The sequence below is a fragment of the Ictalurus punctatus genome, chromosome 3 (assembly GCF_001660625.3).
Source record: "Ictalurus punctatus breed USDA103 chromosome 3, Coco_2.0, whole genome shotgun sequence".
NCBI classification, from domain to species: Eukaryota; Metazoa; Chordata; class Actinopteri; order Siluriformes; family Ictaluridae; genus Ictalurus; species Ictalurus punctatus.
The window spans coordinates 9,326,869-9,351,353 of NC_030418.2; the positions used below are offsets into that span (position 1 = coordinate 9,326,869).

General features: G+C 37.8%; 1 protein-coding gene across 19 annotated transcripts in view; it reads left to right on the plus strand.

Annotated features, from left to right (window-relative positions):
• The window catches only part of lrrfip2 (leucine rich repeat (in FLII) interacting protein 2), an 86,118-nt gene extending 71,515 nt beyond the window's left edge, over positions 1–14,603 (plus strand). For 15 of the 19 annotated variants that reach the window (XM_053679543.1, XM_053679535.1, XM_053679539.1 and 12 more), the window contains 7 exons: positions 3,450–3,551; positions 7,024–7,156; positions 7,324–7,373; positions 7,571–7,697; positions 10,155–10,234; positions 12,469–12,573; positions 13,826–14,603. In XM_053679543.1, coding sequence (XP_053535518.1) covers positions 3,450–3,551; positions 7,024–7,156; positions 7,324–7,373; positions 7,571–7,697; positions 10,155–10,234; positions 12,469–12,573; positions 13,826–13,936 — 708 coding nt within the window. In that variant the 3' untranslated portion in view covers positions 13,937–14,603. The remainder of the gene's footprint in view (positions 1–3,449; positions 3,552–7,023; positions 7,157–7,323; positions 7,374–7,570; positions 7,698–10,154; positions 10,235–12,468; positions 12,574–13,825) is intronic. The other 4 variants (XM_053679540.1, XM_053679545.1, XM_053679551.1 and 1 more) reach the window with 1 other exon arrangement.
• Positions 14,604–24,485: the final 9,882 nt, after the last annotated feature.

Genomic DNA, 24,485 nt, shown 5'->3' on the forward strand with positions numbered 1-24,485 from the left:
GTATTGAATTAAATCATCCACCATAATTACTTCTGAAAATTGTAGGTTTTCCTGAACTGAAATATATTCCTCTTTTGCACATATCTCAATCAAGTAATGTTTTAAGATAAAAAATAACAACTGGTTTCCCCAAAAGTGAAAAAAGAGAAAATCACATTTAAAGATTCCATTTCCCACCACAGTGTAGGAGCATCATAAACATTTTGACAGACGCTATCTGATTAATTAAATTGATTTGTCTTCTTGCACTTTGACCCATACAGTCATGGGAAATATAAAGTACACCCTCCTTCAATTCTTAGGTTTTTATTTAGCAGGGCCTAAATAACAGTTGTGTGGTCATCAGCAACTTCTATAAACAAAACAAGCTCAGGTGTCATCAAAAAAACAACAGATTTCAATCTGTAGTCATCTCCCCAAAAAATTTTTTACAAGCAGTAACCAGGTGGGAAAAATAATTTCACCCTTCGTAGTTCCACAATAATTGAGAGTAATTAGCAGAGAGGTGTTACCAAAGAAATGCACTTTTAGTTTCTCAGAAGTATAATTAGTTACTCAAGAAGTGTGACTACCTCTCTAAAGGTAAACCTTTGGCAGTTTGTTGTTCTGGAGCTGTCAGGTGTGCCCTCTGGGTTATAAAGCCATCTCCAAACAGTTTGAAATTCGCCATTTTACAATGAGAAGGACTTTTTTTAACAAATGGAGAGTGTGGAGGTGGGCATTGTCGATCGCCAGTTTTTGAATGGAGGGTGGGAAAAGTGTGTGGTAAGGACCTATACCTGTGCAGGATTTTTCTAACAAGTGTTGTTTCAGTGAGCAGCAGCAAGGATAAAAGGGGGAGAGAGAGCTGAGCAACACAGAGCCATTTGTTTGTGTGCACATATATGTGCATTGTGAAACAAAATTGCTGAAAAGTGAAGAACAATAAAGAGCTCTTTTTGAGTTGTCCCAAGCCTGCCTCCCATCTCCTCACTTCAAAGTATCACACAGGTGCTGAAACCTGGGAAATTCAGGAAGATCCACCATCAACCAACTTGGAGTCCTCGCTACTTGCAGAGTTCGTCAAGACCTTCACCGGCATCCACCAGGCACAACAACAGGCTCTCCGCTAGCTGTGTACAGAGCAGGAGCAGTGCTTCCAAGCCCTTCTCCAAACCCAGGCGGAGGATTGACGGGTGATATGGAGTCTGGTCCAGTGGCCACTGCGGCCATGCCCCACATCATGCTCTACAAGATGGGGAACCCAGACTCATTTCTCAAACTCTTCGAGCGTGTCTGGGCCGTCGATGTCCACTCCGCATCAGGAAGACACTGAGGATAGAGAGAACAGCAGGTATATCCGCTGGCCACCCCGAAAGCACCATTGTGCCCTCTTCCATTAATCAAGGTCCCCTTTGTGAGAATTGGACCTCATTAGGCCATTGGAACAGACCGTACAAGGGCATCGCTTTGTGTTGGTCCTCGTGGCTTATGCAACGCGATACCCTGAAGCCGTGCCTCTTCACAAAATCTCGGCAAACAGTGTTGTGGAGGCACTTTTCAAAATTACCTCTCAGGTTTGGATTCCGAAAGAGATTCTTGACTGATCAAGGCACCATGTTTATGTCACGCACCCTGCGTGAAGTATACTAACCCTTGGAAATCAAATTTATTAATTCCAATGTTTTTACCATCCTCAGATGGATGGCCTGGTTGAGCAGTTTAATCAAACCCTTAAAAATGATTTAAAAGTTCATACACGAGGACACCTTGGAAATGTGGCTCAAATTATTTAGTAATTATTCAGCTGTCACCAGCCCATTCACCGACCTCACTAAAAAGGGAGCACCAGATCCATTCCTGTGGACAGAGCCGTGCGAACAGGCTTTTATTCAGGAAAAAGCTGCACTCTGTGGCCGATCACGCTTGCATTCTCCTGACATCTCTCTCCCCTTTGTTTTGCAGAATGATGCATCCTACAGAGGGGGAAGAGTGCCCTGTACACTGTACATTAGCTAGAAGCTCTCAGTGCGAGTACAGCATAATTGAGAAAGTGTCTGCCCATTAACTGGGTGGTCCTCACCCTCTGATACTATTTGTTGGGACAAGCTTTTACCATCTGTTTGGGCCACACCATGCTCCAGTGGTTCCTCCGCATTAAGGATGCCAACACGCGGATCATTTGTTGGTATCTGGCACTTCAGCAGTTTAAGTTTGAGGTGGTCCACAGGCTGGGGTCACAGATGGCTGTGGCAGATTTCCTCTCTGGGCATCGGGGGCAGTCGGCGGCAGGTCGGCCTGAGTCAAGCATGTGGAGGAGAGGGTGTGGTCAAGCTCCGGTTTGTGAATGGTAGTTGTTACCTGATGTTATTTGGTTGTGTATAGACATTGGTGAGGACCACACAATTGTTATTTAGGCCTTGATAAATAAAAACATACAATTGAAAGAGAGTGTACGTTCTGTTTCCCATGACAGTAGCTATCCAACAACTTGATCAAAGTGTTACATTCACTGTGTGACGAAATCACACTTCTCATTAGTATGTAATCAGCAGAAAAATACATTTTTGGCCGGATTTTTTAGACTGCTTGCCAGAATTCAGCCACAATGAATCCGATGGGTCTTCTCAGAACATCACAGATACAGGTGCATCTCAAAAAAATAGAATAAAGTGGAACAGTTCATTTTATTCCATAATTGAATTCAAAAAGTTTAACTTTCATATATTCTAGATTCATTACACAAAGTGAAAAATTTCAAGCCTTTTTTGTTTGTTTGTTTTAATCTGGATGATTATGGCTTACAGCTCATGGAAATCCAGTATCTCAAAAATATTAGAATAAAGAATTTATAATACAGAAATGTCAGCCTTTTGGATTTTTGATTTCCATGAGCTTTAAGCCATAATCAAGATTAAAACAAAAAAAAGGCTTGAAATATTTCACTATTTGTGTAATGAATCTATGATAGTTCCACTTTTTTTAATTAAATTACGAACTTTTCAATGATAATACATTTGTTCGAGATGCACCTGTATATGAATAAAGGTGAACAGACTGGATTAAGCGCACACACACACACACACACACACACACATATATATATATATATATATATATATATATATATATATATATATATATATATATATATATATACATATATACATATATATATATATATATATATATATATATATATATATATATATATATATATATATATATATATATATATATATATATATATATATAATCTTTTTAACCTCAGCATTTCTATCACTCTACTTATAGCTGTAATGATATCTGAATAAGCCTGTCGTCATCTTGTTCATGCCACTTTTCTATGCTTGCTGCTATATAAACTTTGCATGTTGACCATTATGTCTTATCTGCATCAATGTGGCCTGTCCTCCTCCACTTTTTTCTCCTCATGGCTTTTTTCTCTTTCCTGCCCTGCTGTTGGCCAGGCCTTAGAGAGGCAGAAAGAGTACTTTGATTGCATTAGGAATGAGAGGGATGAGCTCAGAGATGAGCTGGCTGACCTCAAGGGAAAATCCAAAACAGTAGAGGTATGTCGGTGTGGAAGACCAAGAAATGTAGCAAAGGACAAAATATTTCTTAATGATGGAGTTTGTACATTATAAATGTTCTCTTTTGAATTAGTGTTAATGTGTAAGTATAGTTTCATTTTAAATGGATTGAACTGAATTTTTTTTTGCCATTAATTTGCACATAATAACCCATAATAACAAAGCGAACACAAGTTTTTAGAAATATTTGCAAATGAATTAAAATTCAAACGCTCATTTAGATTTTTCTGTCCCTCCTTTATCATTTATACTTGTAATTTATTTTTATTTTAACTCAACAAGGCTCTGGTAGGTTCTGTACTGTATAGTTGAGTCTGCATTAATCCTTCCCTCAATTCTGACCAGTCCTCCGGTCCCTGCCTTTTTCTCATCAGACCAGAGAATATTTTTCCTCAGGAGTTTTCAGGAATGGCTTTCTGTCTAGCCACTCTACCACAGCCTGAATGATGGAGTATTTCTGAGGTGCTGTCCTTCCGGCAGGTTCTCCCATCTCTGTAAAGGACTTCTGAAGCGCTGTTAGGGTGTCCATTGGGTTTTGGTTACTCCCTGACCCAGGCCCTTCTAGTCTGGTTACTAAATTTGGTCAGATGTTTCTTGGTTTGGCCAAACGTTTCCTGGTTTGGCCAGATATTGCTTCGTCCTAAGAAGAGTCCTGATGGTTCCAAAGTTACTCTCTTTCACTATGATGGTGCCCACTGTGTTCCTGGGAACAGGCTTTAGAAATGAATTTATACCTTTGCCCAGATTTATGTCTCAGCACAATTTTATCACAGATGTCTATGGAGAGTTCCTTGCTTTCTTTTGAGCTCCGCTCCGAGTTGCATAATGAATTATGGGACAGGCTTGTGCATTTATAAATCATATCCAATCAAAGCCATAGATGGACTCCAGTCAAGTTCTAGAAATATCTCAAAATAATCAAAGCAAGCAGGATGCCCCCTGTTGGAGTGCCTTTAGCCGATGGTCTGTCTATCTCTCTCTCTCTCTCTCTAATATATGTGTGTGTATATATGTGTATATATGTGTGTGTGTGTGTATATATATATATATATATATATATATATATATATATATATATATATATATATATATATATATATATATATATATATAAAATAAAGTTTGCAAAAATTTCTAAAAACATGTTCTCACTTGCCATTATGCATTTATTATTATCATTATTATTATTTTCTAATGCCATTCCAGATGTTTTGTAGCATTAATCCTTCATTAGACACACAAGGCTACACTGGTGAAACAAAAATACTTCCCTCTAGAAGAGTAGTCGCATCCCGAACTAAATTATACAAGTTCAGGTTTCATTTTCAGATATGTTAAGAATTTGTGAACGTGTTCTACAATTTTTTATTATTTTTTTTTTTAAACAGATTTCTCTGTCCTTAGGCTTTCATCAGTGCCATGAAGTATCTGCCCCCTCGTGATTTCATGTGTTTTTGCTTCTTTTTTTTTTTAAATGATATGGTTTCAGATCTTTATACAAAATGTAATCTAAAACAAGGAAAACATAAGAAAAAACAAAATGCAACACCTTTACCACCCATGTGAAAAGCCATTGCCCCCTAAACTTAATAACTGGTTATACTCCTTTAGCAACAACAACTGAAACATCTTTCAGTCTTTCTCATTGCTGTGAACTATGTGAACTCTTCTTTGTTGTGAAGTCTTCTTTGCAGAGTTGCTTTAGTTCACCCACATTGGAGGGCATGAGAGCATAAACTGGCCTACCACATGAAAGCATGGGCATTCAAGCATGAAAGGTCCTACCGCAGCACCTCAGTGGTGTTTAAGTGAGGACTAGGCCACTTCAAAACCTTCTTTTGAGCCATTGAAAGATGGAATTGCTCTTGGTCTTTGGATCATTGTCCTGTATAACCAAATTGCACTTGTACTTCAGATCAGGACTGATGACTGGATATTCTCCTTCAGGATTTTCTGGTAAAGAGCAGAATTCATGGTTCTGTCAATTATGGCAACTCACCCAGGTTCTGAAGCAGCAAAGCATCACTACACCATCACACTGCCACCACCATATTTGACTGTTGGTATGATGTTCTTATTGTGGAATGCAGTGTTTGCTTTTCTCTAAATGTAATGGAACCCATGTCTTCTAAAAAGCACTGTTGGCTCATCAGTCCACAAAACATAATCGCAAAAGGATTGGGGGATCATCAAGATGTTTTTGGCAATAGCCAAAAACTGCTTTTTCATTAGCAGTGGTTTTCACCTTGCAACTCTTCCATGCATGCCATTATTTTTGGTAGGATGGCTACTGCTGGGAAGATTTATCACTGTTCCATTTGTGACCCTTTTTCAGATTGATATATTTGAATAATTATCTTTATCACCTGTTCCATAATTTCTTTTGATCACAGCATAGCATGCTGCTTTTTGAAACCTCTTAGCCTACTTCACATTACTTGGAAGGTTGTTTATTTGATGTTTAGATTCAACAGGGCTTGCAGTAATCAAGCCTGTTGGTCTCTAGTCTAATTGAACTGGTTGATTATGGTATGCACTTATATAGCGTCTTTTTAACCTTAGCGGTTCCAAAGAACTTTACACTGCAACATGCAAGGTGCTAACTTGCCATCGGGAGCAACTTGGGGTTCTTGTGTCTTGCCCAATGACACTTCAGCATGTGGAGTCATGTGGGCCAGGAATCGAACCACCAACCCTACAATTAGTGGACAACTCGCTCTACCACCTGAGCCACAGCCACCCCAATCGAGTAACTAAGCGGCACACAGGGCGACTTGGTGTTGAATAACTTTTTTTCCTTCGATAAATAAAAGGATTATTTAAAAAGTGTATTTTGTGTTTACTCAGGTTGTCTTTTTTCTTATATTAAATTTTGTTTGTAGATCTGAAACGATTAAGTGTGACAAATATGCAAAAATAAAGAACTCAGGAAGGGGCACTTCAAAGCACTGTAAGTAAGTTTGAAGTAAATTGGTTTTCTGTTTATTTTTCTGTACAGGGAAATATGTTGAAATCCATGGTAATTGCACATGCACTGCAGATGTGTTCGATACCAGTATAGAGGTTAGGTTGAAAAAATACCAGAGTATCCATTTAAAGGTTTTCATGTCATTTAGTATGTAGTTTGCAGCTAGGATGTAAACACAAATATTACCCCAAACAGTGTGCTCATTTATTGTAGTCTTTTTTTTTCTTACATGTAATATTTGCATTTAAAAACAAGTAAATGAATAAATAAATCAATTGATTTGTTGGTGTTAACAAAGGCTCATTATATATATATATATATATATATATATATATATATATATATATATATATATATATATATATATATATATATATATTTTGGGTTTTTTTTTTTTTTTTCTTGTAGCAAAATGATTTGATTCATATTTGTTGCATAATCTTTAGTGCTGCATATAACACTTCATTACCCTGCTCCCCACAGAAACATGGGCTGGTTATCATTCCAGAGGGCATGCCCAATGGGGATGTGAGTCATGAATCCCCCACCTCAGTGATCACTCTTGTCACCCAGGAAGCTGCTCAAGTGCTGGAGTCAGCTGGAGATGGACCTCTGGGTATAAAAACAGATTCAGCCGATAGACTTGATTTTGTCAGACATCCTTTGAGATTTTGTCATTTTGTATAAAGAACATAGTAGAAATTCATGTAAGTGGATAAACACATTGTTTTAAGGGGACAAATACTGTGCCATAGTTGTAAACACCTTTGTTGTCCACAACAGATATTAGACTACGAAAGCTTGCTGAAGAAAAAGACGAACTCTTATCCCAAGTATGAATACCATTATTGTAATATCTAAATTGTTTAACAGAAGGATTGACAATGATAAAATGAGTACATTGCTATTGTCTCTTTGCAGCCTAATACGTAGTAATTACTATTATGTTAATCAACATTAGCATATATTTGTCCAGAAGAGGGTATTTGTTGGAGTATTTGTTGAAGTTTTTTACTTTTGCGTCTCATAGATCAGGAAACTAAAAACGCAGCTACAGGAGGAGAGACAGAAACATTCTGTGAACAAGATGGAAAGTGTTTACTCCGATGGGGAACGGCTAGAAAATGGCACTGACTTGAACATCATTGAAATGCAGAGTAAGTGCACGCTTGTGAGCAATTGAAAGTGTTTTGTTGTTTTGTTTTGTCTTTTAAACATTTTCTCATTTCATGAAGCAGTTAAAGGCCTTTAAAATTACTAGAAATAGTGGTAGTTATCATTATGCTAGTTTGTCTAGAGTTTCTCAATCAAGATTGATGTGTGTCTTGAACTTACCCAAAAGACCTGTCACCTAATATATTAACACCTGCACCTATTTCAAAGCTTTGGAAATTGCGAAGAGTGCATATTTTTATTGTGTACAATAACTAAATCACTGTAGGTCAAACTTTCAAGGCATACTATCACTGAAAATAAGAATATAATCTTTAGACATTCAGAGAAAGACATTGAAAAGAGTTGAATGACCAATTGTAAATTATTAGGACCATATGTACAATTCTGTACTGATCTTTTGTTTATTTGTCCCTCATCCACTGAGCTTGGTAGACTTGATTGCAGAAATAGGTCATTATTTACAGTCATGTGAAATAATAAATATACCCCATGGAAATGGTTTTTGTTTGTTTGTGTTTTTTTTTTTACATGTTTGGATAAGCAATCATTTGATCCTATTTGAAACAGTGTGTATTAATAAAGGTGATACTGCACAATCTATCAAATGACACATAAAATTTACATTTTGTAGTATTTTCACAATTAAATTAAACAGATCAGTCTCATGGAAAAAGTACACGCCTACATTTATCACACCTGAAAATCCTTAAAGTTTGAACCAGATGTTCAAGATTGCGTGTCATTGATTAGAACCTGCTTTGGGAGTGCAGGTGGAACCTGCCTTGATTAAACCTCTCATATCTACTGTCTGGTGTTCCATTTGTTATTGAGGTGTGTGGTGGATGCCTAGGAGTCTGGCAAGGGATTTAAAAAGATCTCCAAATTGTTCGAAATACATCATTCCACTGTAAGGAAAATCATCTACAAGTGGTGTAGATTTCAAACGACTGCCAATTTGTCCAGGACTGGCCGTCCCAGCAAATTCAGCCCAAGAGCAGACTTGTTGGGTGCAAAAAGAAGTCTCCAAGAACCCCAACATTTTGTCACAGGATCTGCTTGTAAATCTTACAACTGTTGGTGTCAAAGTGCATGCTTCTACAATCAGAAAGAGATTGCACAAATTTGACCTGCATGAGAGGCGTGCCAAGAAGAAACGGGCAGTACATGCAAGAAAACACTCAAATATCTTGCAACTGAAAGAATACTGCATGGAAGAGTGGTCAAATATTCCAACAAGCTGATGTCAGAGACTGACTGGACAATTATGCAAACTGCCTACAAGAAGTTATTTCTGCTAAAGGGGGCAATACCAGCTTCTGAGGTCAAGGGTATACTTACTTTTTCCACAGAAGAATATCACATCTATTGATATTTCTATTGAATAAATGATTGAAAACTCCATTTTACCTTGTGGTTTTGTTAAAGTATGTCAGCTTTATTAATAGGCACTTTTTCAAAGATGTTTGCTTGTCCAAATATGTCGGCAACAATTTCCATGGGGCGTACTTATTTTTTCACATGACCATGTGTTTCTGGGTGCTGTAGATCAGACCAAATTTGTTTAATCAATTTTTTTTTTTTTTTTTTTTTTTTTTTTTTTTTTTTTTTTTTTTTTTGTAACTAATTATGAATTATGAAAGTCAGAGGTCTATGAAATGTGCTCTGAAACAGCATAGAAAATATAAACGGCATACCACAGAAGGCTTTCAAACAGAATGTAAAGAGCCTCCTTGGAGCTTATTCATAGTTGCATATTCATGATTAGCACAAGACTGTATGTCTGGAGTTCAAACCCTGGGACCGCCAAGTTACTACTGTTGGGCTGTTAAACAAGGCTCTTAATCCTCACCATATTATGTATGACTTTGTATTCTAATCCCAGCTGGCTAACAAGGTGGGGTATGCAAAGAAAAGAATTTCATGCTCCCAAGTGGCACAACAGTGTTTGCCCTGTCGTCCTGAGATCTCGAGTTTGAATCCAGACAATGCCATAGCCATCCTTGGCTAGGAGTCCAAGAGAGCAGCATAAGCCATGCTCTCAGGGAGGGAGGGGTGGCATACTATCTCTCACCTATCAATAACCGCAACGCTAGCTAATCATGGGTGTCTGTGAGCTCATGCATGCAGGAGTGGGCAGACACTGCTTTCCTCAGATTGTGTTATGCTGCCCCATGAAGTTGCATGGAAGTTCGAAAAGATGCCTTTGTCTGGCTTCACATGGAAGCACAGCACATCACATGATGACCTTTGCCCTCCCTGGTTGGTTGCTGTCATATGATAGGGGAGACCTAACTGCCGGGTGGGAATTGACCAGGACTAAAATTAGGAGAAAATTGGGGGAAAAACCAAAAACATGAAGAAAAAAAAAGGAAAGAATTTCACAGTGCTTGTATATGTGAAACTTTTGTATGTGTGAAAATTTTTCTTCTTCTTTTAAGGAGATGCCAACCGACAAATTAGTGAATACAAATTCAAGCTTTCAAAGGCAGAACAAGAAATGGGTACAATGGAACAAAATGTGAGTTTCTAAAAATTTTAATTAGAATTTAAGTTTATTGGATATGTATTCTGCTTAAGAACAAAATCATTTAATGTATTTAGACACACACTGTGGCTACCGTCATAGTAATATGACTGTATTACATCTGTTATACATACTGTGGGGAATATTTGTTGTTTTAGATCACTCAGCCCATCATTTCCACCATTACATGCAAGGGAAGTTTAGTTATTTAGGTTGCCTATTAAGTTGTATTCTCCACAAAATACAACCCCAATTCCGGAAAAGTTGGGACAGATGGAAAAACTCAAAAAAAAAAAAAAAAAAGTCATTTGAAAATTCAATTCACCCAGTACTATATTGAAAACACATTATTAGGACATTTATTATTTGATGTTTTATTTTGTGAATGTAATTTATTTTAGAAAATATACACTCATTTCAAATCGAAATATTTGGGACTCTTTACCACTGTGTAACATCACCTTTTCTTTTAATAACACTTATTAAGCATTTGGGCACTGAAGACACCAGTTGGTTAAGCTTAGCAAGTGAATTTCCCCCTATTCATCCATTATGCATTTCTTCAGCTAAGGCAACTGTACAGGGCCTTTGTTGTCTTATTGTGCGCTTCATAATGCGCCACACATTGTCAATCGGAGACAGATCAAGACTGTAGGCAGGCCATGCTAGCACCCGCACTCTCTGCTTATGCAACCATGCACTTGTAATCCAGGCAAAATGTGGTTTGGTGTTGTCCTGCTGGATGGCAAAATATGTTGCTCCAAAATGTATGTATCTTTCTGCATTAATGTTGCCTTCACAGATGTGCAAGTTACCCATGCCATGGACACTGACACCCCCTCATACCATGACAGATGCTGGCTTTTAGACCTGACACTGATAATAGCTTGGATGTTCTTTTTCCTCTTTGGCCCGGAGAACACGAAAGCTGTTTTGTCCAAAAACTATTTGAAATGTTGACTTGTCGGACGACAAAACACTATTCCACTGTGCTACTGTCCATCTCTCCATGAGACCGAGCCTAGAGAAGTAGGCGGCTCTTCTGGACAGTGTTGATGTAGGGCTTCTGCTCTGCATAGTAAAGCCTTAACTTGCATCTGTGATTGCAGCAGTGAATGGTGTTGACTGATAAAGGTTTACCAAAGTATTCCCGAGTCCATGTCAGGAAATCCATTACAGACTCATGACGGTTTTTAAGACAGTGATGTCTGAGGGTTCGGAGATCACGCGCATTCAGAAGTGGTTTTTGGCATTGCCCTTGACCGGATTCCTTGAATCTTTTAATTATATTGTGCACTGTAGAACGTGAAATGCTCAAAATCCTACCGATTTGTCTTTGGGTAATGTTGTTCTCAAAGTGTTGGAATATTTGCTGACGTATCTGTTGGCAGATTGGTGAGCCTCGACCCATCCTTGCTCTTTTTTGGAGGCTCCTGATATACTATGATTAGACAATTGCCTCACCTGTTTCACATCACCTTCAACTTGTCGCATCGCTATTAGTCCAACTTTTTTGGAACGTTTGCATGCATCAATTTCCAAATAAATGTTTATCTTCAAAAGAACTATCCAGTTGATTAGTTAAAACATCTTGTCTTTATACTTTTTTTGTTGTTGTTTAAATACAAGTCAAAGTACATTTACAAATCATTCCTCTTTGTTTTATTAGCAATTTCCATACTGCCCCAACCTTTTTGGAATTGGAATTGTATGTAGGAGAGACTAGCAGATCAGCAAGAAGGGGGACATTCTGCTAACGATTTGTCCTACAATAAGTTGAAATTACAATATTTATTAATTAGGCATTAGATATTACCTGTGTGGCCACCGGCTATATTATCCTAAACATAGTGAAACACTATATTAAGAGCATAGTAACAAGTTCAAACAAGACAATAAACTGTTAAGCAGTCAATGACCTGTATCTTTAAAAACAGACAAGACTTTATTAAACTATTCTAATACACAGAAACTATCTAACACACACACACAAACAGGGGTAAAATGGCTTTGAACAAAGAGTGAATTAAATCTTAAGTTTCTAGCACTGTATGTTTATTGATTAATAAAATTATTCATTTAATCTTTGCTTTGTTTAGAGGGGATTTAAATTCAGTGTTATAGTATAGGGTAAAGCTGGACTGTCGTCTTTTGATCTTAATGATGATTTAAATTGCCAATTTAAATTTAACAATTGTTCTAATACTGTGAACTTTTCCCCCCTGTAGATAAACAGACTTGAAGGTCAGGTGTTAAGATACAAAGCAGCAGCTGATAACTCTGAGAAAATTGAAGATGAACTAAAGGCAGAGAAAAGAAAACTTCAGAGGGAGGTAAGGATACAAGTGATGAAGATACACTCACCACCCACTTTATTAGGAACATCTATACAACTGCACATTCATGCAGTTATCTAATCAGCCAATCATGTGGCAGCACCACATTGCAATAAATCATGTAGATACAGGGCAAGAGCTTTAGGTATTGTTCACATCAGAATGGGGAAAAAATGTGATGTCTGTGATCACAGGCACAGACTCTTCCAAATTGGACAGTTAAAGATGAAAATTAAAATCACCTGGTCTTTTTCCAGTCTTCAACTATCCAGTTTCTGTGAGTCTGTGCCCATGATGGCCTCAGATTCTTGTTCTTGACTGACAGGAGTGGAACTTGATGTGGTCTTCTGTTGTTGGAGCCCGTCCACCTCAAGCTTTGTTGTACTATGTGTTCTGAGATGCTTTTCTGCTCACCACGGTTGTAAAGAGTGCTTATTTGAGTTACTATAGACTTTGTTAGCTCAGACCATTCTGGTCATTCTCATTTGATCTCTCTCATCAACAAGGTGTTTCATCTTACAGACCCTCCACTCACAGGATGTTTTTCGTTTTTTGCACCAATCTGTGTAAACTCCAGAGATTGCTGTGTGTGAAAGTCCCAGGAGATCAGCAGTTTTTGAACTACTCAAACCAGCCCATCTGGTACCACATCCATGCCACGGTTAAAATCACAGAGATCACATTTTTTACCATTCTGTTATTTGATCTGAACATTAACCAAAGCCCGACCTGTATCTGCATAATTTTATGCACTGCACTGCTGCCACCTGATTGCCTGTAATTTCATGAATGTGCAGGTGTACAGGTGCTCCTAATAAAGTGGATGGTGAGTGTATAATTTCACAACTGTTGATGTTGGAGTGTAGTAAAAGTCAAGTACACAAACATTTTATTTATTTTAATAAATGTTTATTTCTACAGCTAAAATGCAACTCCTAAAAATATTTTTATTAATATAATTAAAAACATGAGAATGTAGGCTTTTGATTATATTCATACCACTTGTGGAGGTGATCAGAGAGGACAGTCCATCTATAGCCTTCAAGAACTGGGCTGCAAAACTTTCTGAACTACTGTTATGTAATCCAAGTGAAAGGGAAACTTTCTAGCTGGTGGCTAAGAAATTGGCTACTACTAAAATGATTAATTACAAATGTATGATTGCAAAATGGAGAGCTGTACAAACCTACCTTTATAAACGGCTAAATGCCATTTTTATTTATTTGTTTATTTTTAACTCATGTTGCAGTTGCGTGGTGCGCTGGACAAAATTGAAGAAATGGAGATGACCAACACCCACTTGGTGAAGCGACTGGAGAAGATGAAAGCAAATCGCAATGCTCTCCTCTCTCAGCAGTGATAAGATTATCCTTGGACACTTTGCATTCTTAACAGTCCTTAAATATCTCAGATGTTTCTGTCACACACTGCAAATGCTGCTTTTGCCACCTACAGTAACACCTCACATATATGGGAAACCAAAAAGAAACACTTGGCAGCAACAAGAAGTACTTTACATTTTTTCACTACAGATAAATTTTGGTGCACACCTCAGTTTGCCTGGAAGGGAGTAAGTATGGTTAATTGATTCCACTCCCCACCCCTCCCCCAATTGTTCAGCCCAGGGGCTTTTTTTTTTATTTTTTTATTTTATTTTATTTTTTTTGCTGGTATTATGTGTTGTGTTTTGAAAGCTTTGTATATCATGATTTTCACCAGGGTAATGTTGCATAGATTGGGTGCTTGATTCCGCCTAATGTCTTCTGCTTGAGCAATAGGCTGCATGAATGAGTGTAAAAGTGTATTTTACTTTCACTTCCACACAGCTGCGCACATTGATAAATGTTTGTAACTATGTGCCTTTGTTCACTCGGGAACTGAGGGTTTGCATTCTAAAGAAAAGAAATGGAATCGGTACAGAAAAAATATATATATAGGGATTCAGCCTTATGTGATAGTATAAATCAATACTCAACTATGGTTTCAATGAGGTTTCAAAAATATTTAAAATAAAGGAGTAAATTGGATTGATGTGTGAATGAAATGAGTGTTTTAGCTAAATTTGAGTTATTGGACTTTTTATTTGGACTAACAGTTCTAAAAGTATTTTAAAAATGAAAAACAAGTATCTCATAATTCTAATTCTCCCTGATAAATATTTAAAGCATTGCTGACTAGACTCACTAGCCATAACACCATACTAATACTGGGTAGGGGTACTGGTGTTATTAAAAAAGAGGCCATTGAGTGTATGTTGAAATATTACGTAGGGTTTCATTTAGATTTTCATACAATTCAATGATATCCATTTCTCCAGGGTTTGATACATTCAAATTAGTATTCCAGGGATGTAACAGTGTTGTACTGTTTAAACTTTGTGAGGGGACTGTATGGTTGGCCCCATATCATGTGATCATGTATTAGTCCAAAATCATTTCAATACTGCCAAAGTATTGGAACAGCAAGGCAAATTCTTTGGTTTTTGCAATACACTTAAGACATTTGGGTTTAGATCGAAAGATGAATATAACACAATTGATCAGATGTCATTTCCTGATATTTATCAGGAAATTTATTTAGAACATGGCACCTTTAGTTTGAACCCACCTATTTTTCAAGTGATCAAAAATATTGGAACATCTGACTGTCAAGTGTTTCTTATTGCCCAGGTGTGTCCTGTTAGATTGATTGTTTAAGCAATGAATGGCTCTAAATGTCTTCTTTTGAGCCCTGGGTTTTTGTCTGTAAAGACTGCTTTTGTTTTTACAAGTCCAGGGAGCTGTCTATGAGAGAAAAGCAAGTTATAATGAAGCTGAGAAAAGAGGAAAAGCCATTGCACAAGCATTGGGCATAGTCAACAGAACAATTTAGAATGTCCTGAAAAAGAAAGGAACCACTGGTGTGCTAACAAAGACATCAAACATTGTGAGAGCTGTGAAGAAAAACCCCAAAACAACAGTCAGCAGCCTCAACAGCAACCACCACAAGGCAGGGGTGACTGTATCACAATCCACCATTTGAAGAAGATTTCAAGAGCAGGAATATAGAGGCCATAACACAAGATGCAAACCACTCATCAGCAGTAAGAATCCGAAGCCCAGATTGGAATTTGCAAAGAAATACAGAGATGAGCCACAAACGTTCTTGAACCAAGATTAACCAAAAGTGATTGAAAGGCTAACGTGTGGAGAAAGTAAGTATTTGCACATGATCCAAAACATACAAGCTCATCAGTCAAGCACGGTGGAGGTAGTGTCATGACTTGGGCTTGCATGGCTGCTTCTGGAATAAGTTAACTAATGTTTATTGATGTTAGCAGCAAGACAATGACCCAAACACATTGCAAAAACAACAAAGGACTTCATTGCGGGAAAAAGTAGAAGCATCAGAATGCAGCAGTTTCATGATATCAGTAGGTTCCTGGCTTGATGCAGTTATTGCAAGCAAGGGATATGCAACCAGATGTTAAGTGTTAATTAATTATCACAGAGGCTCTTATTATGGCAGCACAAGAACAGGTCCTAAGCAGCAATTCCATAGAGGCAGGGGTCTAATCACAGTCGAAAAGACCCATGGTGCTGACTGTACAAAGACTCCTCTGAAACATTACAACATACAGTAGCAGGGTGTAAGATGCAAACTCGGACAGCATACACTGAGAGGCATAACCAAGTGGCTGGAATAGTATAGAAACATCTGTGCCCAATATGGATTGGAAGTGCCCAAGTACAGGAGCAGAAAACAGCAGTTGTGATGTATGTGGCAATCCCAGCTGACAGTAACATCAGGAAGAAAAAGCATGAGAATATCGAGAAGTACCAGGGGCTAAAGGAACAACTGGAACAGATGTGCAGTGTGAAGTCCAAGGTGGTCCCAGTGGTAATAGGGGCATTAAGAGCTGTGACCCTCAGACTGGGAGAGTGACTACAGCAGATTCTGGGTACAACATCTGAAGTCTCTGTCCAGAACAGTGCAGTCCTAGGAACAGCTAAAATACTGTGCAAAACCCTCAAGCTCCCAGGCCTTTGGTAGAGGACTTGAGCTTGAGGAAGGTGTTTAGAGGGGAGTGGAGACACCCCGTGTGTGTGTGTGTGTGTGTGTGTGTGTGTGTGTGTGTGTGTGTGTGTGTGTGTGTGTGTGTGTGTGTGTGTGTATATAAAGGGCTGCAACTAACAATTATTTTCATAATCGATCAGTTGGCCGATTATTTTTACAATTAATCGGCGGGGGGCAAGCTTTCAGTTTTTCGTTTATTTAAAATAAAATCCACAAACTGAGACTAAAACTTTACACAACAGTTTGTCCAATTATATAAGACTGAAAAGAACCCAATGCACACAGATGCACACCAGAATATATATTATTCATTTAGGACTGTAGTTTAATTCCATGTTTTTTTATGTATCTATAAAAAGTAATACATAAATACTTATATCAACTAATACACAGTAACTCTCAAAAGTGAGTACACCCCTCACATTTTTGTAAATATTTGATTATATCTTTTCATGTGACAGCACTGAAAAAATTACACTTTGCTACAATGTAAAGTAGTACAGTCCTCTTCCACTCCTCCATGACGAGATCATGGTGCTGGTGGATGTTGGAGACCTTGTGCTCCTCCACCTTCCATTTGAGGATGCCCCACAGATGCTCAATAGGGTTATCTTCACCCTCAGCTTCTTTAGCAAGGCAGTGGTCACCTTGGAGGTGTGTTTGGGGTTGTTATCATGCTGGAATACTGCCCTGCGGCCCAGTCTCCGAAGGGAGGGGGTTCAATTCAATTCAATTTTATTTGTATAGCGCTTTTTACAATAGACATTGTCTCAAAGCAGCTTTACAGAAATATCAACATGGTATACAGATATTAAAGGTGCGAATTTATCCCAACTGAGCAAGCCACTGAGTGGCGACGGTGGCAAGGAAAAACTCCCTAAGATGTTTTAAGAGGAAGAAACCTTGAGAGGAACCCGACTCAGAAGGGAACCCATCCTCATCTGGGTAACAACAGATAATGTGAAAAAGTTCATTATGGATTTATATGAAGTCTGTATGGCCTTAGGAGCAGCCGTAGTTCCTGCAGTCTGGAATTAGAGAAGATTTGAGCTCCTAACTTCAGTACGCATGGAGAAATCGGCATTTACATCTACGAACTGGTAACGATCGGTCAGATAAGACCTGAGCCAGGAGAGGACTGTTCCCTTAATACCAACAACATTTTCTAATCTATCAAGGAGAATAGTGTGATCTATAGTATCAAAAGCTGCACTAAGGTCGAGTAACACAAGCAGCGAGACACAACCCTGATCAGAGGCCAGTAGGTGGTCATTTACTACTTTAACTAACGCTGTCTCTGTGCTATGATGAGGTCTAAATCCAATTCAATATTTGAATTGTTTTGACTCACTGAAGACGACCCAGAAACAGGATCCACAACAGAAATCTGATGATGAAACATGGCATTCTATTTGTGATGGGGTCTTTTTAAAATGCATTACCATTAATGTACATGAGAAATTTTAATGTGTATATTTTGGTACTTTGTCATTTATTTTTTTCTGAGTAGTTGTCTCACTGCATCTACCTTTCAGGTTTCATGTCGATATGCTTTATAGTTTATGATTTGTTTTATTCTGAGAAAAATTAATATAGCCACAAGCATCAACCTGCTGGTTCGAAGCACTCCATTCAAACAGTGCCCAGTTCTTTCAAGATACATAGAACAATAAAGAGACAATACTTGAGCATACTTATCAAGTTTTATGATGATGGTAGCTGTGTGAAATGCCTGCTGAAATCTTACTGGCTGAAGGAGGCCATGTTTATGAAGTAATTCACTAATTATTAAAAATCCAGTTACAGATTAGCAGTTTGATGCAGCATAACAAATTTCAGCTCAAGGACTTTCTGTTCCTGAGAAACAGGTATTAGGACAAACTGCCCACACTCAGTGACCACAACCCCGTCTTTTGTAGATGTTTTCAGATCGTTGTACTGAAAATGTCTTTCAAATTTATTCAAATGCATGTCAGCAGTAATGAATTACAGCTATTTGAGTAATCCAGCTCTGCCTCCATAGAATTTAATAATGTATGGTGACCACATTGTTGATAATTATTGAGTTTCACACTCTGCTGAGTGGTTTGATTTCACAATTGTGTAGATAGGTAAAAAATCCTAGGACTGGTTCCCAAAAGTAGGTTTAGCACATCATGCAAATTATCACAAACTTTAAATGGGCAGACCTAAAGGGTCCAAAATGTTTTTTTTGGAGTGTGTGCAAAGAGAGATGCTTGTTTTTGAGTTCACAAACATGCCTAGCACCCTCCAGTGGCCAATTTGATTGAGATTGTGTCAGATAAGAGAGGGTCCCCAGCTGAAGCTATCATTCAAGTTTCAAGACAACAAACTTTGGAAATGACCTCAGGATCTTTTCTTGTACATGTTTCATGCACATGGACATAGCCACTCATGAGTTACACCAAAGGACACCAAATTTGTGAAGAAATTGTGAGGGGAGGGGTGTCTACATCAGTGGGTTTAGCCAAGGAATAAGAAGGGGGGAAAAAAGACATTTGACTCTATGTCCCACGGTTCTCGAAATATGCAGAAATATAAGCACATGCGCTGTGGTACCACCAAGAGGTGCAATTTGGTCATTTTATTCTGCCGAGTAGTGGTTGACATACTACATGAAGTTGTGTGTTGATGCAATTTGTGGTTTAGGCTCCTCGTTTAGTTTTGGGAAAAGCAAAGATAAATATAGATGCAATTTGTGGGGGCTAAGCACTGTGTGCAGACTGCACCACAGGTAGCCAGTTCTTACTAACTTGAATAGAACACTAAAGCAACCATAAATTAACATACTATTAAAATTTTACCTTACATTAGCTTAATACTAAAACTTTGAAGAGTGTGTTGCAATGTGATTGGCTGATGACCGCTATGTTTTTGAAGTAACCTAGTCAATAGTAAAGATCCTTTGACATATTTTTACACAATTTTGCAGTACAACAGATTTTAGCTTGATTGGATTTACGCCCTGAGAAACATTTACAGTGCATCCGGAAAGTATTCACAGCGTTTCCCTTTTCCCACATTTTGTTATGTTACAGCCTTATTCCAAAATGGATTAAACTAATTATATTCCTCAAAATTCTACAAACAATACCCCATAATGACAACATGAAAGAAGTTTATTTGAAATCTTTGCAAATTTATTAAAAATAAAAAACAAAAAAGCACATGTACATAAATATTCAGAGTCTTTGCCATGACACTCAAAATTGAGTTCAGGTGCATCCTGTTTCCACTGATCATCCTTGAGATGTTTCTACAACTTGATTGGAGTCCACCTGTGGTAAATTCAGTTGATTGGACATGATTTGGAAAGGCACACACCTGTCTATATAAGGTCCCACAGTTAACAATGCATGTCCGAGCACAAACCAAGCCATGAAGTCCAAGGAATTGTCTGGAGACCTCTGAGACAGGATTGTATCAAGGCACAGATCTGGGGAAGGGTACAGAAACATTTCTGCAGCATTGAAGGTCCCAATGAGCACAGTGGCCTCCATCATCCATAAATGGAAGAAGTTTGGAACCAGCAGGACTCTTCCTAGAGCTGGCCGCCCGGTGAAACTGGGCGATCGGGGGAGAAGGGCCTTAGTCAGGGAAGTGACCAAAAACCCAATGGTCACTCTGACAGAGCTCAGGGGTGTCTCTGTGGAAAGAGGAGAACCTTCCAGAAGAACAACCATCTCTGCAGCACTCCACCAATCAGGCCTGAATGGTAGAGTGGCCAGACGGAAGCCACTCCTCAGTAAAAGGCACATGACAGCCTGCCTGGAGTTTGCCAAAAGGCACCTGAAGGACTCTCAGACCATGATGAAACAAAGATTGAACTCTTTGGCCTGAATGGCAAGCGTCATGTCTGGAGGAAACCAGGCACCAGTCAACACCTGGCCAATACCATCGCTACAGTGAAGCATGGTGGTGGTAGCATCATGCTGCAGGGATGTCTTTTAGCGGCAGGAACTGGGAGACTAGTCAGGATCGAGGGAAAGATGAATGCAGCAATGTACAGAGACATCCTTGATGAAAACCTGCTCCAGAGCACTCTGGACCTCAGACTGGGGTGAAGGTTCATCTTCCAACAGAACAACACCCTAAGCACACAGCCAAAATAACAAAGGAGTGGCTAAAGGACAACTCTGTGAATGTCTTTGAGTGGCCAGCCAGAGCCCAGACTTGAACCTGATTGAACATCACTGGAGAGATCTGAAAATGGCTGTGCACCGACGCTCCCCATCCAACCTGATGGAGCTTGAGAGGTCCTGCAAAGAAGAATTGGAGAAACTGCTCAAAAATAGGTGTTCCACGCTTGTAGCATCATACTCAAAAAGACTTGAGGCTGTAATTAGTACCAAAGGTGCTTCAACAAAGTATTGAGCAAAGGCTGTGAATACTTATGTACATTTGCTTTTTTTGTTCTTTATTTTAAATAAATTTGCAAAGATTTCAAACAAACTTTCATGATGTCATTATGGGTTATTGTTTGTAGAATTTTGAGGAAAATAATGAATTTAATCCATTTTGGAATAAGGCTGTAACATAACAAAATGTGGAAAAAGTGAAGCGCTGTGAATACTTTCCGGATGCACTGTATTTAGAATCTAATCCTGACCTCTATTCAAATCTTTTAAGATGAACTGTGTTTTCTTATATAACTATTTTATTTTAGGAGTGCCACAAATAATGACACAAATACACATGTATAGGATCCATGCTGACTGGGATTATGAAAAGAATTTTATGCAAAGTTTTACATGGCTATCCACCCCCCATATAACATGTTTTTAGAATTATTGAGTATCACACTTTGTTGAATTGTTCGACACCGAAATTGTGAAGGAAATATCCTGCGACAAGTTCTCAAAAGTATGTTTTGCATACTATGCAAATTAGCTAAAAATCTAAGTAAGGTACAGCTAATTATGCTTTTTGTTTGAGTGAACCCAAGAAATGAGTACCAAAAATATTCACTGTAGGACTTGCAGTATTCGTGATATGAGCCAAAAAATAAAGTGCTATAACATTAATTCAATATAGTGCTACCATTATGCCGATGGGGCTCATCTCTCTTGCCTAAGTAACAGGAGGAAGTACTATGCATTGACTAAGTTTCATGCCTGTAGGACCTACAGTTTGGTCTGGAAAAAGAATTCTGTGTGTTCTTTAGTGTTCTTGAGATACAGGACAAAACAAACTTTCGCACCATAGCGCCACCATCAGGCCGATGCTGGTCCCTGTACTTTCCTCAGTAGCAGTAGGAATTCTGCACCAAGTGACCAATTTTAGTGTTCCATGACTTGTAGTTTTATATATATATATATATATATAAATTTTATTATTGAAATTTTAACAATGTCCACATCAATCAAAAACAACCAGTGTGTTCCACACAAGCCATAAACGAAACAACAATAACAATAGTAATAATGATATATATAAAAAAAAAGAGAGAGATACATATGAACTATGTTCATTGTAGCACAATGGAGGAAAACAATAAGAAACAATCAAATATCCAATATATATCAACATATATGTGTATATATAACCAAATAAATACTATACTACAATTGTCCCATTATATGTATGTGCTGGAATCTTATCCCAAGAGACTTCAATGGTTCTTTCCACATTTTATTAAATGACATGAGTTTGCCCATAAGATAGAATCTAAGTTTTTTCTAAAGATATAAGATCATTTATCATGGCTAGCCAATCCCTATATAATGGAGGGCTGTCTCCAACCTTTGTTCATAATGGCCTTCCTTGCCAACAGCAAAGGATGAACAATGTCTTTATGTTCCACAAGGGGATGAGGCAAAATCCCAAGTAAACACATGGAGGGAGAGGCTTGAATTGTTGCTTTACAATTATCTGAGAGGACCTTGCAGATTGAAAGCCAAAAGTGTTCTTATTACATTCCCACAGACACTGAAAAAGGCTACCAAGGGAATCTTTGCACTTCAAAAAAAAGTGCTAAAAAAAAAAAACCAAAACTAATTCAGGGGTTCTGCATAAATCCATTCTTTTCAACTCAAAAAGCATCTGGAGGTTTTTTGAATCCAGCCCATAATTATTCTCGCTTGTAGAGCCCAGTCATAAAATTTTAAATTAGGCAATGCCCATCCACCCTTACCTGTTGTTTGCTGTAAAACATGCAACTTAATCTTAGGCTTCCTGCCTGCTCATGTAAATCTGGATATAAATTCATTTCTTACTTTAAGATCTTTTGAAGACAACTGGAGAAAGGACATAGAAAGAAGGTATAAAATTCTAGGTACAGTAATCATAAGTTTAAGCTTCCTAAAAAAAGATACAGGGAAAGCAGACCAACGTATCAATTCATTCTTAACAAGTGCTATCAATGGTTTTATATTTAATTAATATAATAATGAACTGATTATATGATCTTTATAATGGTTTATATTTTTAGGAATGTACAAATTGTATGAATTTTTGACCGTTTATATACTTGATGACATCATTGTTTTATGGAGAAAGTTGTTTTTTTTTTATATTACAAACAGTATTGTTATCAGCATTTATCAGTGTTTTTAATATATTGTAAGTATATTGTGTCTTGTGCTGGCAGATTTTTATTATTATTTTTTTTGGACCAAGAAATGTCAGAAACCTCTCTTAACTTTTTCAAATCAAGATTCCATTCACAGTACCTTAATTTTAGGTGTTAAAATTTTATTGATTATTGCTCTGACATGTTTATATGTTTGTATAAACTATTCATAAGAAACATTTTAAGACAAACTAATGGCCCATTTGACCTTCATTTAAATCTTACAACGGTGTACTGGCACTTTAATTCAGCGCGAGCAACGCGGCAAAAATTTTTTTTTTGACTTGACGCCAAAACTCCTGCTTCACTGCTGCAGCATCAGGTGTAAAACTTTAGCAGTGCAGAGCCTACAGAGCTTACAAACTGCAGTGTTGTCATCATTCCACACAAGAGACATCATCTCTACACACAGCACAAATTTGGTGGGTCTTCTCGCCCTCTTTTGATTGACAATATATAATCGGCCCTGATCATCAGCATCAGCATATTTAGGCAAAACTTCTTTTTCCTGAGGAGAAGAAAAAGGCTGATTTAAGAAAGAAATAACAGCTTTAAGGCCTGCTTTGTTAGTTCAAAGATGCCACCTATCGGTAAGAAGACATTAGACAAAATACATCCAGCTGTTAACTAAATAACTGATGACTAGATCCTTCCAACTCATGAAAGAAACAAATGCAGCTATATATATTTCCCCATCTGTCTTTAACTTAATTAAAAAGTCATCAATGCATTATTTTCTAATATGTATGTGAATGTGTTAACTAAAAATTGTGAACAATCCTCCAAAATTATCATTTGATGTGTATAGATGGGTCATTTAAAAGTTAAGTTAAATTGCAAACTAAGTGGCTGAAAATAAATATGGTGCCAATTAATCAATAATAATTTTACTTCAAAATCTTTATACAGATGTGGTTTGAGTAATAAAAAGTTACACTTACGTTGGTAAAAATTGCCACCTCCAATGTTCCCGTCCGCCATGTTTATTGTTCTTTTGCGTTTTATCGCAGTCTCGCGTTGGATTATGGGAAATAATCAGTGCATTGGTGAGTGTACATCGGATGTACACTCGAAATCAGAGTGCACCATGGGTATAAACGAGTGAACGAATGTAGGGAATGAAGTTGTTCACTCAGAATTTGGACACCACTACACAATGGCCGACACCCTATATAGGAGATAGGGAGCAGTTTCAAACAGCATTTTTTTTACAATATGGTGTCAAGTCTCCTAGGACTTCAGGGCCCAATCATTGCTATGG